The sequence below is a fragment of the Clupea harengus genome, chromosome 12 (genome assembly GCF_900700415.2).
Source record: "Clupea harengus chromosome 12, Ch_v2.0.2, whole genome shotgun sequence".
Classification (NCBI taxonomy): Eukaryota; Metazoa; Chordata; class Actinopteri; order Clupeiformes; family Clupeidae; genus Clupea; species Clupea harengus.
This window is the reverse complement of record NC_045163.1, coordinates 1,021,842-1,043,421: the sequence shown is the minus strand read 5'-3', so window position 1 is coordinate 1,043,421 and position 21,580 is coordinate 1,021,842. Positions and strand designations below refer to the sequence as shown.

General features: G+C 41.7%; 2 protein-coding genes across 3 annotated transcripts in view; both read left to right on the top strand.

Annotated features, from left to right (window-relative positions):
* Positions 1-5,997: 5,997 nt before the first annotated feature.
* On the top strand, positions 5,998-9,407 carry stbd1 (starch binding domain 1). The gene is made up of 2 exons (XM_012830031.3): positions 5,998-6,430; positions 6,860-9,407. The coding sequence occupies exons 1-2, from the start codon at positions 6,172-6,174 to the stop codon at positions 8,344-8,346; spliced, it is 1,746 nt and encodes a 581-aa protein (XP_012685485.2). The 5' UTR covers positions 5,998-6,171; the 3' UTR covers positions 8,347-9,407.
* Positions 9,408-15,915: 6,508 nt separating this feature from the next.
* The window catches only part of shroom3 (shroom family member 3), a 50,268-nt gene continuing 44,603 nt past the window's right edge, over positions 15,916-21,580 (top strand). The window contains exon 1 of one of the 2 annotated variants that reach the window (XM_031577214.2): positions 15,916-17,196. In XM_031577214.2, the coding sequence (XP_031433074.1) occupies positions 17,050-17,196 (147 nt within the window). In that variant the 5' untranslated portion in view covers positions 15,916-17,049. The remainder of the gene's footprint in view (positions 17,197-21,580) is intronic. The other variant, XM_031577213.2, reaches the window with a different exon arrangement.

Here is a 21,580-nt window from a genome sequence, read left to right as displayed (position 1 = left end):
CTGAGGTAGTTACTTGCCCTGAGTGTTAAACAGAATAGACTCAAACAGAGGGATAACTATTTACGTAACTGGTTTTAGCTTTAGGGTATAGGTTTGTGTTGTTGAATAATCTTAAATGCAATGGGCCCTGGTCCAATGATAAATGACCTGCACATTTGGAATATGACTAAAAGGATCACCTTTAGGCCTAAATATTGTAGCATATATCTAGGGCTATGTCTCTCTTTCAAGATAGATATGTAGTAAAGGCCAGTAGGGCCTAGGCCTTTCCTCAACAAAGCATTTTCATGGCTTATCGGTAGTCTACACAGAAAAGATGAAGATAATAGATCATTTAAATGTTAAGGCTAGCAGCAACAAATTACAAGGATAGTGTGATTTAAGGGGTTACAGTTTTTTGTCATGATCCAAAGACTAGGCCTGACCAGTTCTCCTCTGTACCACAGATCAGTGTGGTAGCCTTTTCATGTTTATCTCTGATGCCAATCACCATCACCTGTTCAAGTTTGGTGATGCTCTTTGATCATGGCTCAACTGAACTGAGAAGATTAACTTACACACAATAGTCCAGTAAAACATTAAATGCTTTTGACTTCTTCTTTTTTTCTTACATTTTTTTGTTTGTTTGTTTGTTTGTTTGTTAGCCTAATTGTGTATTCTATGACATACCATGATGAAGTAGGAAGAATGGAAAATGACATAGGCATCAAACTGCAATGAGGTATGACCTTAATGTTTGTATTCATTTTAAGGGAACCCTCCCTTTACATCATTAAGACACATATTCCAAACTATTTTTTCAATTCTAGATTTGTGTCTGATAATAACCAGCAACCAGTTTTGAACTTTGATAAGTTTGATGTTTGGAACATGACATTGGTTGGTTGTGTGGGTTGGGGGAGGTCAGAAATAGTGTTTACTGGCTGGAATACTTGGATGGTAGGAAAAGGTAATTTGTCACACACAAGTCATGTAGATAGGCCTTGTTGTTATACCCTTGCTATTGTTGCGACTAGTGTGTTGATGCCTCAAAACGTCAGTTCTGATCTGGCTTATGTTCTATATCGGTATAGTCTCTGTGACAAATGCTTTGTTAAAGCGCTGTAGAAATCAAATGGAATTGGATTAGAAAGACTGTAGCCCATTTATATCATTGTCTTTGGAAATGTCATGCAGAGATGTTTATTATTGTAATCCAGACATACAGAGATGTTTATTATTGTAATCCAGACATTCTGTGGTATTCATTCATGGAGATAAGAGATATAGTACAATCAAATGGTTTGAAATGATACAGTGAAGGGGGGGGGGCTTTTCCAGGTTAGAGTAACACCCTCACAGTCTGTGTACATGTTGTCATTTGTTAGCTGGAGTTAGGCTGAATAGCTTCATATTCTTAAATTTCGGCAGAGCTTTTGTGGTGATGTCTTGCAAATCAAGTGAAGAAGTAGACCAAATTTCTATTTTGTACAGCCATTCATGCAATTTAATTAATTTTCCTCAGAAGGTTTGTCTTCTGTGAAAGATTCCTCTGACATTCCACATGGGATTATGTTGCACTCCGCTGTAGTGACACTATGATGAGCAGTGGATATATTACCAATGTCCCATTCTTCTTTGGAGCATCTGACAAGTTGTCCTGGGTGATGGCTGGATGGACCCTTTGCATTAGCTGGAATTGTAGAAGTCTCTCCACCATGGCCTCTGTGCTGTTTATCTGTTTCCACGAATGGACTCTCATCCTCTTCTGCTGATGAGTCCAGCTCATAAAGGTCACTTAGTACTTTTTTCATTGCAGGGATCTTTTTTAGACAAACTGGCCAACCCTCCCAATGTTCCCAGTTGGCAGGCACATGTTGGACATGGCCGTTTGCTGCTCCGTAGTGGCCTGTGAGAGATTCATCCAGAGCTGCTTCATGGTCTCTCCGGTCACTGTGGTGCTGCTTCAACCCCCGTGGATGTACCGTGTGGTCTTTGCCTTCATAAAAATGTTCCAGGTGGGGACCGAACTCCTCAGTCAGGTCCACTGCATGGGCTCCGAAGTTGTCAGAGTGTTTGTGTTCCATGCTGAGGTTTTGTCTGCGGCTGAAGGTCCTTTCTTGTTGGTATCCAACCAGTGTCTTTAAAGTGGATTCGGATATTGTTGCTGTGCCATTAGGTTAGTAAGCTTATCACCTGGGCCTTTTTGACACAGGCACAGAGATAAAAAACAGAGATACATGTGTTTGGTTTGGTGACTGTTATCTCTGATCTAATTAGAAAGGCATGGTCTCAACTGAAGGCCAATCAGAAGAGATGGGAAAGCACCATTCATGCTCTTCTGAATGTATATTTGTAACATACATTTTACTTAAATGGAGAGCCATTTTGTAAAATAATCCACTATGGCTGTTTCTATTATGTTGGGTATATTTCTGATGCCTAAATATTGTAGCATAGGAAGTAGGAAGCAGGCTCTCTGTTCATGAACCAGTAGTTGGGTCTTATCTTCACATGACACACTAGGTAAGGGTGGCCAAATACGCTAACAGAGAATTACATACAGTAAATTACGGACTCAAAAGGAAAATAGAAATACACGCTGACATTAACACAAGCAGGGAAACACACAAATACATTGTAAAATGGAACATTAAACACAAAATCGATCATTAACCGCTCTAACAGGCACACACGCACAACATTATGGAGCGGACTATTACACACACACATGGAAGCGCACAACCCCCCCTGCAAGCTACAGTATTTACATTCATTTGACATGAAGCCATGTGACGCAATATATACAAAACGTTTAAGCAACAGCCCTTCTCATTTAGCTAATGAATTGTGCTCCTTTCTTTTAGAAATACGTAGAAAAGAAATACGTCAAATGATTTAAGTCTTAAGAAGAAAACCGTGAGTATGTACAGGATCACTACATTTATGAGGCACCAGCAGTAAAAGCAGCCCGTTATAAACTGTTTTGATTTCTTTTATTATTTAGTATTGTAACACTTTTCAGCTGACTAGTAATATTACCTAAGCTGACCAATAGTTAACATATAAAGAATCCTCCAAGACCTCTCTTGTCCCTGAAGCCTTAATGTCTCCTGGCATTTGAACAGCTTTCTGAACTGTATTCTGTGTGGGTAGGAGTGTTCACTTCTCTCTTCTTAGACATGCAGCAACTTCTCCCTGCCAGACAGTCAGCTCCTCTGGGTAGAAATCTCCAGTGTCCCTTTTCTCCAGCCTGTGGTAGAATATACGGGGGTTTGATTTGCTGCCTGTTAATTGTTTTCATATATAACATACTTTTACTTATATATATACTTCATATATACTACTGATGATTCTCCAACACCTTCTAGTCATTCTGTATCTCTGTCAGCATCAGCTGTCTTGGCAGTTGAACTGATTTCAGTTCAGAGACACCTAGGCCAGTGATGATCCATGAAAAAGGAAGGAAGGGCTGGAATGCATGAAGGTACAGCATCTTCAGGAACATTCTTGTGATTTCCACAGTTCTCCACTGTGTGTCACTCTAGAGGCTTTAGATGGGGAACTCGCAGTTTAGTTGAAATTCGAAATGAAACTAAATGCAATACTTTAATTTAGGATTCCGATACACTTTTTGTGAAATTCAGGAAATGGATCCTCACGGTCATCTAGCTGGCCGTTTAGTGTGTGTGTGCTCAAAAAGCACACAATTAATGAGTTTTTGTAGACAGTCCTGGCAGTCCTCGGACCGAGCCATAAACAATTCCAGATAATCAGCATGTTTCTTGTGGCGCATGGAAGGAGGGGTGTAATTTAATTGGCTGTTCAACTCAAATACCAAAAACCTATCACCAGAATTGCGGACCCTAACTTTCAGGGCTTCACTGCAATTTAATTGCATTCCTCTCAAGGGTATGATGATATATCGAGATCAGGTATACTTAACAGCACTAACTGTCAGTCTTCACAGTGAGTGTTTGTATAAAATAAACAATGTAGTTTTGTGTGAGAAAAAGTACAAATAGAATGTATTCTTCAATTAGAATGAAGAATGACAACAGATGAACTATCTTGTTTCCATTGAAACCACATCATATGTAGCACAGATTTGACTTCAGTCCATTACTCCAGTGTTTCACCCGGCGAGACCATGGTGCTTAGCCATACAGTTTCATTCCAAAGAGTGCAATAGTAAAACATGAGTTCATATTACACGTCAGCAAGGCTTTGTTGAAGTCGCAGCAGATGATAAGAAAATGCCAGCGTGAGCTTTTAGAGCAGTCTAAACACATAGATCAGAAAACATTTGAGTCATCAAAGTTGATGTTGGCTCAGTGTTTACTGTGGTCAAATCAGGGATCTGCACTTTGGACTATCTTGACTTTGTTTACTTTTACACAAAACAGGGAGTGATCTTCATGTCAATAGATCTTAGAACACATTTTTCAACAACTGATAGATACTTCAATTAAATTGCATACAGTATTGAAATGTTCCATTGCACAGAAAAGGCAGAAATCTAAATGTTTCGTACGATTATGAGCAGTAGACCCAGTATTCTAAAGATTTGAAAAGACAACCAGATGCTCTCCTGAAACCTAAATAAGAGTGTGTATAGATTTTCCGGAACGTCATCATATGAGATTCCCAGGGATGTCTGCTGGTTTGGTGAACTCAGATCTAGCCCTGTGGTGTTCTGTCCTCCCCCTGCTTCCTGTGAGCACACTATTCAATCCGAGAGATGGCTTCATTCAAAGTGTTGCCCTGAGCACAGTGTTGCCCTGACCCTTGCCCCCTTCCTCAGGACCCCCCCCCCAACCTGCTACACACTGCATTAGTCCATGCAGGGAAACGTCTTGCTGAGGCAGAGGTCCCAGAATGCTCGCGCAATCACAGAACAACAGTCCGTGCGGTTGAAACCTATCTAGGGTTTGGTGTCCCCAAAAGACTAAGAAAAGCTCATTCATGCTTTGATTTCCAGTAGGGTGGACTGTTGGAATGGTCTTTTAACTGGTCCTCCCCAAAAGACCATTAAACAGCTGCAGCTCATTCAAAATACTGCTGCTAGAGTTCTATCCACACATTACTCCAATTCTAAAATCTTCACATTGGCTTCCAGTTAGTTACAGATAGATTGTAAAGTGCTGTTGCTAGCCTATACATCACTGAATTTGGATGTTCCTTTTGGTTTTATTTATGTAAAGCACCAAATCGCCTCTGGGTATGAAATGTGCTGTATAAATAAACTTGCCTTGCCACACGCTTTACATTCCAAACGAAAGGATAAAATGGCATAAAAAGAGGACATACTTCTGTATATCAAACGCCGTTTTAAAAGCAGAGATTGGCCATATCAAATCAATTTGTGCATTTTGCCTAAAAGTTCAAACCACATATTCTGATGACAACACATGAAGTATGAGCGTCTATCCATGTCGTGTACACTAGAGCATTCATTTTTAACACATTGATGGTGTGATGCTTTTCGCCAGTAGATGGCATTACAACATGTCGCTGCATTGTGGAACAGTTGGCTGGGCACAGATACTTCCAATCGTAGGATAGATGCTCTTAAATCAGAATCAAAACAGCAACACTGTTCCTGCAGCACACTCAACTTGCAGGAATTCCCCATGACTTAGAACTCATCTGGGAGTTTATTTGATCTCATTCACATCTCATAAAGCACGGATTTGAATATCCGTAAGCAACAAATTCATTTCACTTTAAACATTGCTCCTATACAGCATAATCCGCGAAGCCAGAATGCCTATAAAGATTCTTTGTAAATTACCTTGCTTGAATAATTGAATGTAATGAATTGCTGGCTACAGAGGAACTTTATCTTTGTAGCTGCATCATTGCTGAATATAGGTCTTGTTGCATGATCGTCTTTATCACAAGAAGACAAATTATGTGAATCAATCAGCACCTACTGAGCAAATGAGCTTTCATCATCAGCGTTTGATATCGCTCCACTCCCCCTTTATCTTACACGTGTGCAGCCTACTCCTCGTACATTGATGCGGGACCCGCTGTAACGCATTAGCCAATTGGCAGTGAGCTCACCTGATTGCAGGGAGTGATTTTTATCAGTGCCGCAACAAGAGGCCATTCCAAGCGAAGAAGAGACACACGCCAGGCGGATTAACGGACTGCTACAAATAGGTTACTAGTGGGTTCTGGCAGAAAATGAAGAAAAGTAAAAGCGTCGCTCTGGATAGCCGTGATCTTAATCTATTCTTTTCAATGATGAAAGGTTACGGTCCTTTAATGGCTCTTGGGGTAATTGCAGTGTTGTCTGTCTGTGCAGCATTCTTCATTTATCGAGCTAATAAGGGTCAAAGTAAAAGAAACGCCGAGAAATCAGTGATGGAGACCGAGGAGAAGGAGACAACAAATCCGATTCTGAAGAAGAGGAGAGTACAAAATAAACACGTCGAGTCAACAGGTACATTTCTAATGATTGTATAAATCCACATTTTTGGTTCATTGAAATAATAGTGGTCTGTGTCTGCCGACAAAACTTAACCTGCCCTACGTGTTGTTTTTTTACACTCGTAACAGTAATGATTGCAAAAGGGGTTTGTTGAACTAGGCAACACATACCGACGTATACCGGTGTCGATGAAATACATTGTTTGGCATTAGTTGCCTGTCTTAACTTCTTACAACTGAAGACCTATAATATAGAATTGGCATTGCATTCAATATTAGCTGACTGCAAGCTTGATTTATCTCTTCCCACTGGCAGCCTGTCTATGATGTGTTTTGTGCAAAACAATCAGTAGCCAATGATGAGTTTGTTAGGTAACCCACATTAACCAGTTCGCCTGGAGAATGCTTTGATTTTGTTTTGTATTTTTTTTTTTCTGTTAAGGGAATATGGATGATTCTCAGAAAACGATTCCAACTGATCCTTGTGAAATGATGCAAGTCGTGTATCCACTTAAAAGCAGCCACATCTCCACTGAAGCTCATGGCCAGAACCTGAAGGAAGGGGGTAAAACGTCATCTGAGAGCTGTGCGAGTGTGCAGGGAGTTCCACATGAGTCTCTTGCTGACTACACCACCGCTCCGAATGAATCCTGTGCCTCTCAGACTGGCAGCCATGATCTCATTGAACAGCTTGAAGCTGAAGATGCAGGAGAGCAGAGGAAGGTGGAAGTGCAGTCTGATGAGGGCTTGATTGCTGGCCAAAGCAGTAAGGAAAGTCAGGAAGGGTTTGTTGAAGATGGTCAAATGCATACTTTTGTCAATGAATCTTGGGAGGATTTGTCAGGATGTTTTGGGAAAGTCTGCCTTAAAATGAGTCCTAGAGATTTGCATGAGAAGGAAATTAGTGTTAAGTCTTCTGCTCTGAATATGTCCTGCTTGATTAAAGATGCATATGAAAATGGAGACTCTGAGAAGAGTTGCAGGCCCCAAGATCAGAGTTGCAGCTCTGCAGGCACAGTTGAACATGATTTCGCATATTATCAGCAAAGGGGTCCAGACTCTCCCCCTGAGCAGTTGGTGAGTGACAACTTTTTGGAGGAAAAAATAAAAACTGAGGATGATCTGACCTGGGCATTGCAAACCTGTATAACAAGTAAGGGCCCAGAGGAGTTGATGGTCATCCACCAGTATGATCAGGAAATGCCACTCCTTAACCTTTACAAGTCTGACTACCTGAGCTTTTCCGCTGAGGGTATCCCTGAGATGACCGGAGAGTCAGCTGTGATGAAGAATGTGGATGTGAGCCCTGTGGCTCCGAGCCAGAGCCAAAGCAGCGGGGACGTTCAGGTGGAGGAGAACAGTGACAAGACCGAGATTAACATCATGGAGGCCACCATGGATAACAACGAATGGCTGAATGGAAATGAGGCCCTTAGTGACTTCCCTTGGATTAGTCTGAGTGAGGGAGGTGAAAGCTCCTCAATGGCTGAGGGGTCTCAACAGGATATAGACTGGGACACTGAGAAATCTGAGACTTCAGAGGCGCTTTCAGCTGCATTCACTACTTCCAATGATAATCATGATGATGACCCTGCAATGAAACGAGTGGCGACTGTTCCACCCATGCCTCAGACGGTACGTGTCACCTTCTCCGTCCACTACATCACTGACACGCCTAACCAGCTCCTCGCCGTCACTGGGAACCAGCAGGAGCTGGGAGCCTGGCGCAGCTTTCTTCCACTTCAGAGAAGTAAACATGGGCTCTGGTCCGAGAGCCTCACCCTCCCAGTGGAGAGCCAGGTGGAGTGGAAATTTGTGCTGGTTGAGGACGGCGAGATCTTTCGCTGGGAAGAGTGTAGTAACCGCCACCTAGTGCTGACGGGGCAAGACGATGACCTCCATGTCCAGAGATGGTGGGGTTGCCTCTGAAGAGGTATTCTGAAATGGCCTGTGTAGCTTGCTCACTGGAAACCCTACTCCTGCAATATGAAAATACAATATATAGCAATAATGTTATCTGGCAATATTAATGTAAGGTGCAATATTTGTAGTGAATATTTTTGTTTGTGGGGGGTGGGCATTGTATAATTTGGTGTTCAAATGCTAGTTAATGTAGCATGAGACTGAGGTGTCCTGGAAAAGCATTGGTTACTCAAGAGCAGGTCAAAGGTTTTTGCACTGAACAATAGCAATATTCTCTTCATGCTGCTTGTTTGTTTTTAAAAACCTATGAATGTAAACGCAAATAATGTTGACATGGTCATTTTTGTAATCGTCGAAACCGCAAGTCTTTCTCCAAGGTACACTGATAACTAGTGGTCGTGTGTATTTGTCTGCTGCTGTGTCTGCTACTGATTTAATATGACAATTATTTACTTCAGTGGAATGTCTGTGTTCAATGTCTATCAATATAGTTTAATTGTTTATGTCCAAGAATGCAACATTCCACTTTGTTCCTTTTAGATTCACCTTAAAGCAGATTTGTTTTGAAGTCACCTGTATTCTATTTTACAGAATTTTTAATGTTGAGATCTAATATGCCTTCTCCCAGCTGATCCTTGATGCCTTTAATTCCACAGCAATATGTATAGGTCTTTGTTGTCAAATGGTTTAACATGTGTTTTAAGACTTGCATTGGTTTTTAACTTCTTATTCAGTTGTGTGTTCACAGTTTTTGATCATGTTCCACCATCAGTTCTGGGTGTGGGCAACACGGAGAACGGTCTGAAATAAGCCATGTTGACTGTTAAACTTTGTTCCTAAATCTTTCTATTTGCACTCTGTAAATATTCACTAATGTTCCCCTCACAGTTTTTGTGTGTGTGTGTCTGTCCTGACTGTTAATTTTGTATTTCTAATCTGTACTCATAATAATCCATGAAGGGAATTTGTGTTGTATGATTTAAGTAATTTTGATGGTGTATATGTATGTTGCAAGATTAATTGATCATATTAAATTGTATTTGAAAAAATAAAGTATTTCTTTCTTATCTCTTGCATAACGGAGTGATTTTGGTCATGAATCTGCACAGCTCCACTCTTTCCTGAATCACTTCCTTCGTTAAATTTCCAGATCTGACTTGCTGGGTGACTGGGCTATTCCCTTCAGATGTTGAGGGGGTCATGAAGGATTTATCAGTTCACATTGTACTGTGGCTTAAGCCCTGGTAATGTTCTCTACAGAAATAAAAACTGTGTAGTCACAAATGCATGGGTGGATTGGGAACGATGTGGGGTAGGGGGAGGTGCTGGGCTAGCTAGTAGTCATTTATTTCTCTCTATTTAACAAAAGTTGCTCGCCTATGGCATAACTCGAGGCTTTGTTTTCTGAAAGGTCTAGTTCTTGTCATTTTCCAAAGTGATTTTATTCAGGATTCTTTGTCCCAGATGATGGGTCGAGGGTAGTGACCTGTGAACTAAGCACATTGGAGGTGCCATTTGGGGTCACTAGGACCGTGTTAAAGGGGAGTTCTTTTGCCATTCTCTCCAAAGAGGAAGTCGCTTTGGGTTCTCTACTTTGTAAGGCTCTGTATGATAGAAGGGATTATGGAGTATGCTGCCAGCCCTGTAAATGATTCATTTTGCACTGAGTGGGGTCATTTTAGGGTCGAGGTTCTAACCACACAAGCACTGAGTGGCTGTGTTTTAGGGTCCAGGTCCAGGCAGAGATGGGTACTGGGGAAAAGAGAACTTAGAAAAAAAATAGTCCTCAAACTTATTTTTGTAAAACATTATTTGTGTCTTGTCTTTTGGCAGGAGGTCAATCTGGAGTACTGTTGTGGCCTGTAGCAATACTGTGGCCATATGTCCGAATAAGATGGAATGCATTCCGCATTAGGCCTTCTAAAGGAGCATACATTGACATCACAGCTTCAGCTGTGTGAGCGTTGTGCAAAGAAGGTTGCAACAAAAACAGCAGAAATGTTCAAAGTCAACTTCTCTGTGGATCAAATATGAGGCAGTTCTGCACCCTCACAGTGGAAACATGGGATATATTTGGATAGCCCAGTTTTTAAACTACCATGCAGGATGCGTTTGCCACCTTTTTTTGTTTGTGACTTGACGGTAAGTTGCAGGTGCAGTGGCCTTGTGTGCTTTGGTCTAGTTTAAGAGAGCTGACATAAAGCTGGCCTACATCCCAGAAAAGCCCAATCAAGGAAAAGGGAGAGTGATGGATCACCAGTAATGATGAGATGATTGAACAGTGGCCCTTCAACACATGCTTTCTCCAGAAGTCCTTCTGGTTCTGGTTTTCACACACTGAGCATGGTGGCATGGTGTCATAGATGTCATTCAAACGGAAGTCATTTTTTAAATTAGATTTGATTGAAGTTTTTCATTAAAGCTGCTGAAATGGAACAAGACCTCTTAAATCTCAACAGCATTGCCTATGTGAAAATCGGCACTGTGGATTTGCGAGTAATGTGCTGATTGGATGGTGTATTTGTGTCATTTTTGATGTTCCAGCCATGACACAAGAACATCCTGACATCACCTCTATTTTTTGACTGTTGCTCCTCTCCCATCACGGAGATTAAAGTATTTATTATGTGAAAATAAAAGAAATGTAGGTTTCATTTTACTTTATACCAAAGTATTACATAATTTTGATCCTTTCCCCAAAGTAATTTTAGGTTCAGATACTCTTTCAAATAAAGATTACTGTGCATGTTAGAACATTTTATATTCTGTTTACATAAGCCCATGTTTTACTGCACTACTTTGAGGTGTGTGTGTGTGTGAGAGAGAGACAGAGTGTGTGTGCATATCAGACTATTAATAAAACATACCACTCTTCATACTGAGATATTGCTAAGATTACCCTGACCTTCTATTGGGACAGCCTATATAAGGACAGCAGGGAACGGCACAGAAATAGACTCCCTAGAAATGGCTTTACACACTCTGCGCAATGACTGTCCCCAGTTCAGTCATCTGAATTTTTACCTGAATAGTTCCTGAAATGTCACACACTCTTCTCTTATTCTGCAAAAGATCTATCTTCAGTGCCAGACCTCTGGGAAATGCAGTTCCAGCCTTTTACATACAGTGTAGTGGATGATCGCGATGATGACCAAGCACTGGCCAATAGCTACTAGTAAAGACACCTTTTGTTGCTAACAGCAGCATACTTGTCCCAGAATGCACCACGGCACAATGCTTTGCTAGAGCATCAAGTGCATTTGTTTGCAATGGTTCATATTCAGATCAAGAAGGCTGTTATATTCTAGCCTAATATGGCAGCTTCATATGAATCCACTATGAAACTCATTTAATGACTTTGAAAGAGGACACCGTTTTTTTCCCCATATGAAAGGGGATGGAAAGAGTGAGCTGTCTTTGGTGGGAAGGAAGTGGAGAGGGAGAGATTGATTGGACACTATTGGCAGCCTCTCAGGACTGCTCAACATCCAAAAGGAAATTCAGGAGAGATATTCCATCTTATCTTGCAGTTGCCAAGCATGAAAAGCCCCATAAGAATAACTCTAATATAATAATACAGTTTAATCTCTCGATGTTGTACTTGGTGCAAAGCTGCACAACAATAAATGTAATCTCAAGTTAAAGATTTTGACTGTGCTATGAAAATGTACTGATGACACATAAACAACAAAAGAATATCATTACTACATGTGTTTCATTTCTCCCAATTAAACAAATAAATAAAGGCAAGGTCAACTTTCACTGACGGCCTGAAGGAAGCCTGAAGAGGAAATAGTGGATCGGAGGTTCTTAATTAAATGATGCACACAGAAAGTGAATTATGCCAGCGGTATATCTACAGAAGATATGTTTTATTTATTTACACCCCCAAATGCAAAAGGATGCATAAATGCATTACATTGACACTACATGTTTTAAACCATCTTGAAGACATTGGTATCAAGGATCTACCTGTTTAAATATCTGTTAACACAACAGCCTGTGATAGAACATTCCTGTTTACATGTTTACTACCTTACTACGTTTAGGTTAGTTTGTTTAGGCACGTCTTTTGGTTAGTTTGTTTAGGCATGTCTTTTGGGGCAGCTTTGAAAGGTTTTATTTACCCAATTTTGGTAAAGGTCAGGACCAAAGTGGCTAAACAAATCCCTTCAATGTGATGTAACAATAGTGCCACACTCTGGTTAAGAGTGGTAGTGTTCTTATATTTGCACTTTTTGTGTAACATTGAAACTTAAGGACCCTGAGAGCTGTGATTTGTATTGATTACTGGCAAAGTGTTGACCAAGTAAGAATTACAAATCAGATTTTTAGAGTAACCAAAAATTAGACAGATTTTCTCATTATAAATCGTACCCTTGAGTATAGATGATTTCAAGGCAAACAAACAACATTATTGGTCTAAACAAATCCACATTATTTATTTTTACTAAACAAATGTCATGTGTAAAGCTTCCGGAGCGGTCAGAATGGTCCTGTATCGCTCCTTAAACTACTGGAATTTTCATGCAGGGCTTCAAGGGCTTCTTTTGAAATGCATTTACCTCTTTAGAAAAAGAGTCCTTCATCAACCCCTCCCTTACTTGAAAAGAATCACAATATGGCTTTTTGCTCCACACAAATTCATCCCAGCTGGAGTTAAGCAGGGAAAATAAATCCTGTCTCGAGGCTATTTGCTGTCAAAACATTTTTTTCTTCACTGGACCTTAAAATCCAATAAGAAAAAAATCTCCTCCCATAAACAACTGACCACCCACTGACAGCAGAGGAATCTGGATCTTTTTCTCTCATCACTTTGTTAATTTTCCCACCATTCTGCCAAATATTTCCTGTGCAGGTCCTTCGTCAAACCCATTAAAAGCCTCACACACAATTAGGATTGTGGAACATACATGGAAAACTGTCTGCTACGTTGCCAAGAGGGTGTCTGTTCCTGGCTACTGTACAGATAGCCTTAGACTACTTAATCGCCTGGCCTTTGTGAGGTCCACTGGCACATGGTCACGTGCTGTGGGATTCACAGGCCCTGTTGTTCCAATCTAACACCTTACCGAGGGGAGAAAGACCTGACTCAGGGTCATATGACCTGATGACTGCTCTGTAGCAGGGCAATGCAGTGAACAGTGTGGTTTTTGGCTCTGCCCCACTGCTCCCCCTCTCATCTGTAATGACGTGACAGTGTGGGGAACATTGCATCATGATTAAAGTATGTTATGAGTCAATGTGTTGTGCCAGGTGATACGTATATGTGGTTGTACACACCTGTAGTTTCACACATAGGCTTAGGGGTTGAATATCCAGCTCTTTTCACGGTTTGTGACAACAACTGAAGATTTGCTCCAGTTTACCGAAGATATGGTTTTACATTTACAGTCAAATAGAATGGTGTTGTCATTCTTGATATACATTTACAGTCAAATAGAATGGTGTTGTCATTCTTGATATACATTTACAGTCAAATAGAATGGTGTTGTCATTGTTGATTTACATTTACAGTCAAATAGAATGGTGTTGTCATTGTTGTGTTCCAGGTCCAGTTCTCTCCATAAAGCAGAATTGATTTTATATTATATTATATATATATTTGATATTATAGCTACTTGATAACACCCTTTCTTCTTTGAAATCAACAGCAGAAATCCATCCACAGACCTGTTTTAATTTTGTAAACATTGCAGCATTCCCAATCATTTAACGACCACGTTTGTTTTGCTCACACTAAAATCAGCATGTCATCTATCTGTCACTTGCATTTCCAGAACAACTTCCTATTTTCAACTGAGCTTCCTGTTTCTTGTCAACATCCTGCCAAAGCAGATGTGCAGTGCCCTTTGCCCTTGATGACCCCCCTCCTCACAATGTGCCACCTTGTACCTCCCTAAGTACCTGTTTTCCTTCCTTGAACACACACCAACACCCCCTAAATCTAACCATGACATCATGTGAAGAGTGTGTTTATTCATATTGTAATTAAGCTTTCAGTATATACCGCTGTCTGTGTATCTCAAGCCATACAAACTCAGTGCTGAGAGACAGTAACTGGTTATGGTATGTGTTCGTGAGATATAATAACTGGGGTCTTAATAAACATATGAGGAGTTCATGGAGGAGAGCTCATACCATACATACAATAAACATACCATGGAGACTCCCCCCTCCCCAGAGCATGTGTCTTCCATATGTCTTCACTAGACAAACAGTCGTGCCCTTGGCTCCTGCTTGTCTGAGAAAATACATAAGGCTCAGACTGGCATTAAAGAAAATCACTCAATTACAAAAAAGAGCTCTAATCTAAAACTGGTCTCAACAGACCTTTTGTTTACCTTTAAGTCTCTCTCTTTCCCTCTCTCTCTGACACACACTCTGTCTCTGCTTTTGTATCTAATGTTTTCATGTACATAACAGCAAAATGATCTCTCTCTCTCCCTCTCTCTCTCTCACTGTTTGAAGTACAAATGATAGGATAGGAATGACAAGTCATGTAGAGGCTTTGACAACTAGTACGTGTGGGCTGTCCAGTGGCAAATCTTTTTTCAGTTAAACCTGTTGTGACAAGCATTCATAAGGATGCACACAGTTGTCAAGCACAGCACTTACTATACTCCATGCTAATATTAAAAGTAAAGTAAAAGGCCTGTCTATATGGGCTTTTTGCTGATAACTGATCAGCATTAAGAGCTAAAACTAAGAGCTAAAACTAAGAGCTAAAAAATGCAAAGTCAGAGGCAAACAAACCGCTGGTTGAACCACAGTAAGCTGTATGGATACCACATACCCTCCATTACTGACTACTGAAAGTGAAAAATTGGATTGACACCATCTAGTAGAATGTTCTCTGCGGACCAAATCTTCATTCACAAAGCGCAGAGAAGTTTATTTATAACAGACAGTTCAATTAGTCTCTCTGAGCTCTGGGCTCTGGCTTGCTCTCCCAGCATGCATGTCTGACTCTCGCTGGAGGACGCACGGCACAGCTCCTGGCCTGGCATAGTGGGCCCTGGGTCACCATGAGCAGGGGTTCAGAGGAACGAGCCTGGGGCAGGCCGTGGGCATTTGGGGCATCAGAGAGAGTAGGCAACTGATAAATGACAGTTTGGAAAAGCTCACCTCTACACAACACAACATAGGTGGCACATTTGAGGGTTTGTAAACGTGTCTATTATTCTGTGTATAACATAGTACATAGTATTTGTGCTGATTTATGCCTGCTTCTTCCTGCCAAAACCTGTATTAAGTGCTTGTTTGTAAAAGCAATGGGCTTTGGAATGCACAGAAACTATATGATACACCTGCAACTGAGTGAATGTTAAGCCCATTTTAGGAGCCTTTTTACAAAAGACCAAAGGTTGCTACAAAGGACTTTTATGTTCCAAATTAATTTACCATGGAACTGCTTCACACATACTTCTTCAAAGACTTTCAATGTCTGTGCTGTTACAAATAGCAGCCATATTAGGTCATACAGATATCAGCTATGCTTGACCTGAATATCAGAGATTACCAGGACAAAACATGAGCTCTTGACACCTATTCAGCTCTGACTCAAAAAAAGGGGAAAGGCTTTGAGTGTTAAATTACAAGTATACTCATATGCCTCTTTTAATGCTATTAGTACAGGTGGTATCTTTGTTCACTCTTGGGAATGCACATAAAAGGGACACGGAGACATGCTGGTGCTCTTCTTGTTTTCCTTGTTGGAGAGGTTGGACTGGAATTTTGATGAAGTAATCAAGACACAATAATGGAATGACCGAGGGACGGTCTGTTTGTCCTGCGCAGTGTGTGAGCCGCAGCAGAATAGAGAGCTGGTCACGGAGATGACTGAACCAAACCTCTGTCATTGGGTTTCTACACGGTTCCTGTCGGTCTGGGCAGAAAGTGAAGCGGCTTACGTGCCTTGCGCATGCGCTGTGCAAGACCCATGAGTAATGAGCTGGGCAGGAGGACAAAATATCGCATCCATGGATTCGAAAAGTTTCAGCGCATCAGGAGAACCAGCTGAAATCCCGATCCGACTCGTGCGTGGTTCGACAAGTGTAATGTGTCTGTTGGTTATCCGAGGAATAATGTGAACATTGTGGGGGAAGCCAGCATTCACAATTTTAAAACTTTGCTAGACAAAACTTTTTTTGTGACAGGACTGGCTGACCAGATCTCGGAGCAAGCAACTCAGCGGCCAGACTCTAGCGCTATCCTTTCTCTGAAGCCAGTGGATTGGAGCAAATTCTATTGTGATGCTAAAATGAAGTCGGAAGAGGGAAAGGGCTGACAAACGATCAAACGTGAAGCTTTCCACGGAATAGTACACACTAAACCTCAAAAGGGATGTATTACGTTTGCACTTAGTTTGTAATTTTATGTTTCCATAGAACTATAATGCCGATTGACTTTGTTTTAAGACTTGGTTACAAATCGTTTGAATTTTCATCGAAAAATGACCTAATATTTACCCTGGCAATCCCTCGTTACTGTCTGACTAAGAATTTAGTAATGCACGGAAATGATTTATCAAACAGGAGTGGACATTCTTATCTTGCCATGTGTGGTTTCTAAGAAGAAGCTGAGTAGGACAGCAAATAACCACATTTCTCTGGTCCTCGATTCGTCTTCTCAAGTGGGCTTTGGTTGACTGAGCCGGAGAGAAGGACTGTCTGCGGTCCTCGCCTCTTCTCGCCTCTGTTGCTGACTATGGATAACAGTTTAACCGGCTCTAACAGCACCGTGTTCCATAGGGGAAAGTCTCTGTATGTGCAGGCTCGGCTCCAGGGTGGAGCTCCATGGGGCTTTACGCTCAAAGGTGGCCTTGAACATGGAGAGGCGCTCATCATCTCGAAGGTGAGGACTCATTAGAAATTATATATCATTAGCATACATCTCCAAGCTTTGAATGATTTATTTTTACTATTATCTGTCAACAGACCGGCCTTACATTATGTTTCTGTCGCCCAGGATTCAGTGGTTTCACATTTCAGCGAAACACTGAATTGTCAGACCTTTATAGCTATTTCATTCAGACAGATAGCTCACACAATAGATCCGACGACATATAGACGTTTATCATAATAGTCACATGTAATTATGCACCTGTTCTTGCTGCTAGAGAGGTTAAAAACTCATTACCATTGGTTTATATTCTTCCAACTGAAAGGATGGGTATAAAAGACTCCTCTGGACGAGCCTTCTACTCACATACCTAATAGCCCTCAGTAGGACCTCCTAGTCTGCCACAAGTGGTCGTTACAATGAATGTGGCCTTTCAACACAACCGCTTCCATACTAAATCTCTTTCCTTGCCCTGGACAAAAGAATGTCTGCTAATCCACAATCTCGTGACCAGTGCATTTTCAGGGCGTACTGTATGTCTGTACTGCCCCAGATGACAGCACAGGGCACAGGCTGGTGGTGTGGATGAGGGCACCCATCTTTCCCAGGCCCTTTGGTCATGCAGAAGGGGCATTTCCCAAAGCTTGCGTATCCTCTTCACAGCATGTCTGCATTCACAGTCACTTGAGACTTGCGTGATTTGTTTGTGTAAGTGATGGTTTGTATACTACTAAATATGACGTTTTTGGAAAAGACATCAATCGAGACTTTCTATCAACAGCAATTCATGGGTATGATGTAGCTGAAGTTTGCCTGTTAGCCCGTTTGAGTTGAACATTCTGCCAGGCCTGTGTTGCTTGGCCGCGTGTAGTGTTATTCGCTGTGGTGTTACCTGAACGCTGCTGAACTCATGAACTGACCCTGTCCAGGCGTTTGTGAGGGGCCGTGTGCAGGGCTAGTCGCGCTTTAATTACACATCCAAATCCTGTTTGATAGTAAACTCAAAGGTCAGCCTAAAGTGGGCAATGAACAGGAAGTGTTTGACAGGTTGATGAAAGGAAACATGACCTCTCCCTTTTTTAATCTCTCTAAAGTCATTGCACACAAATACTATGTACTATAACACCACTTGCACACATATGATAGTGTTACAGCATATGTCACATTTAAGCCAAATAATAACTGATGTAGTGTCAGATACAACACTGTGGTCAAATTATGATCAATCTCCCATGACCCATGACCCCTGTGTTATTGATGTCTGATGGAATGTCATTTGTATTTACACATGACCAGAACTAGAATGAACCTCGCTGTGTTCACTGTAATTCAGTACTCTCTTTTGGTCTGCAACTGTCTAAGGGGAAAACGGCATCAGATGAGGATAGTCTTCATAAATAAGTCAAGCTGCTGTAGCTGTAGAATCCAAAGGAAGTCATAACTCTTGGCTTGGCCAGTGATGCAGAGCCACTGCCTCTTCCTCTCAGCATTGGAGGGAGAGGGAGAGAAAGAGGAAGGGGAGCGTGCTTGTCTTGGACTACACCTCCAGGTATCCGAGCTCTGAGTTCACCCAGCTTTATCATCATTAATCTGAGTTCACCATGCCCTCACTGAAGAGTTCATTCCCCATATCCCACAGCTTGTTTGGGAAGTTTTCATATCATTCCCACTCAATTCCTTCTCTTCCCACAAGGGAAAAAAGGTTTGTTTTTGTGTCTTGCAGAAATGACATGGGGATGGGAAGGAGGGGGGCATTCATTCACTGAAGACCATTTTCCCATCCTGCCTCTGACTTTTTGAAGCAGCACTGATTGCTCTAAGCTATTTTACAATTTGTACTGAGTTAAATGTTTTTGGAACATTATTTGATGTTTTTCTCTGGCTGGATTGAGTCTGGCAGATAAAACGTGTCGGGTCTAAAAGAGGATAGGCAAGGCAGGCTGCTCCGCTGGCCTTATTTGGTGATTTGGAGTTCATTCTCGGAGAAAAGTCTTAGTCTAGGCAGGCCCTCCTCTCAGCTGACAACTGAGTTGCCTTGAAAAAAATGAAACCTTGAAAACAAAAGCAAAAAGGGTAAAGAAGTGACAGTGACAGTGACAGTGAGAGATCCCAGGGGCAATGATAGATCCCAGGGGCAATGCGAGATCCCAGGGGCAATGAGAGATCCCAGGGGCAATGAACGAGGCATTCTTCAGCCTCCCTGTTTAAAGGGATGTATGTAGCTTCTAGGATAGAGCGGAAACAATGACAGATATTTTTCTGTAAAATCTGTAATGATGTAAGACAGAACTCAGAAAGACAAGCAATATACACCCTCAGTGGACGCTCTGAAATATCCACTCACATTCAAGCTAATAATTGGTATAATATTATATTATGTCAATGACTGAATACCTTTACAAGGAAACAAGATTGGTGACATGGTTTCAAATGTGAGCAAGATGCCTGGCAGGTCATCATGCTTTTACTCCATACACAGGTGTGGAAAAGCAGGTGTATACACAGACCCAACCCATTGGGGCTCTAAGGATGTCTACATCTCTTTCTCTGACCCCGTTGATTGATGCCAAAGAAACTCATAGTGATAAGGTTTCGGTAAGTCAGAGAGAGAGAGAGACAGAGAGAGAGAGAGAGAGAGAGAGAGAGAGTTGTAATGAAAATGTTGAGATCTCAGTATTATAAAGTTTAAAGAAATTAAAATAGACTGACCCTGAAAAGTGTCAGACTAATAATACAATCAAAAGAATCCTATTATCTGCTCATGAAATAGCTGCATGGGAAGGCAAAGCAAGCCACTATACTTCCTGTGTGTATTCAGTCATCCTTCATGCAGAATGGATAGATTGATTTGAACTGACTGACTGTAAGGGTGGAGAGCAGAGCTCTGATGTGAAGATAAGGGATGAGCTGGTGTGAGCGGCCTGTCACGGATGCTGCTGGGACAGTGGCACAGTCCTTCTGTTGAGGGATTAACGCCATCAACCATTAAGCAGATGTTTAGGCATGCTTACGTCTGTAATAGTACACCAGAATGACCAACATATGCACTCACTCATGCAAAGACATAGTCATACACACACTAACACATTACATGAACCCCTTACCCCTCCCAAATACAGTCTTCTTTTCCCCCAACTCCCAACACCCCGTCCCCCCTCCTCTCCCCAGCCCCTCTCCTGAAGTGGGGAAGTGCAACCCGGAATGTGGCTCGGGGTTCCTGGCAGGATTTCAAGAGAGAGAGAGAGAGAGAGAGAGTGAAATAGAGAGAATGTCGGTAACGGAATTTGCGAGTGCTCGGCTTGCCTGAAAGGCAACAAGAAGGAGAAAGGAAAGGCTTAGAAAAAGAGATAGCGAATCCAAACACTTCATGTCGACTGCATACTGATTTCCAGTCGTACGTTTTTCTTTCCTGTAAGATGTCCTTTTATTGGGCTGGCTTTGAATGTAGCACTCTATTTACTGGGACTTGGCCATTGGAGACGCTGTCACAGTGACCTACGACTCGCCGGGCCGAGGGTTAAAGAAAGGTTAAGAGAATTAGTCTCTTTGTCCAGGGTCTTATTAATACCTTCATTGTCAGGGGCTTGGCAGCACATCTGTACTTAAAAGAGTCCTTGTCCTGGCCCCCTGGCCACCAAAGTTAAGCAAATCTCAGCGCAGCCTTTTCTTAGGGCCACAACAGCTTGCCACCAGGAGGAAATGTAAAACACAGCCATGCCTGCTTTTCAGATAATTCTAAATATGTCACATTCTGAATGGCAGTGTATTAAATGAGAACGTTTAGAATTTGTTCAACAGTTTGTAATGTTGAAAAGTTGTAGGAAATGTCCGAGAGTAACTGTGTGCAACTGTGAGGTGAGAGTGTCTAGCCATTCAAAAGGCCTCTCCGTTTCATTGAAAACAGCATCAGTGGATGAATGAGCATAGGCACTAAGTGCTGTTTACATGTTCCAAACACCCACTAATCACCTGTTGGCAGCTGAGGCCTACACAGTCCTACATACTACAAGGCAACAGTGAGAGCAACAGTTAAGGAAGTTTGGCTAAAAAGAATCTTTTCACATGGAGATTCACCTGAAAGAGTTGTTATCAGTTGTTATCTATCCGTTTAGTCTATTGTTTTTACAGGAAATGCTGTCATCATGTCTACATTACAATATGACAACAGTCAACCTCAAGAAGTGTAAATCCCAAATGTTCCACGTGTATCCCATCTGTGTGGCTTTGATGAGGGGCTAGCACAGCGTTCCCAGAGGAATGTTTTCACACATTGCTCCATGTGCCGTCTGTCAGCAGACCCTTAAGATAAGGCAGGCGGGATGATCCATAGGGAGCGTTTTATGAAGGGTGACACGTCTCCTGAGCCCCAGTTTGGGCATGCCAGTGGAAAACGTAT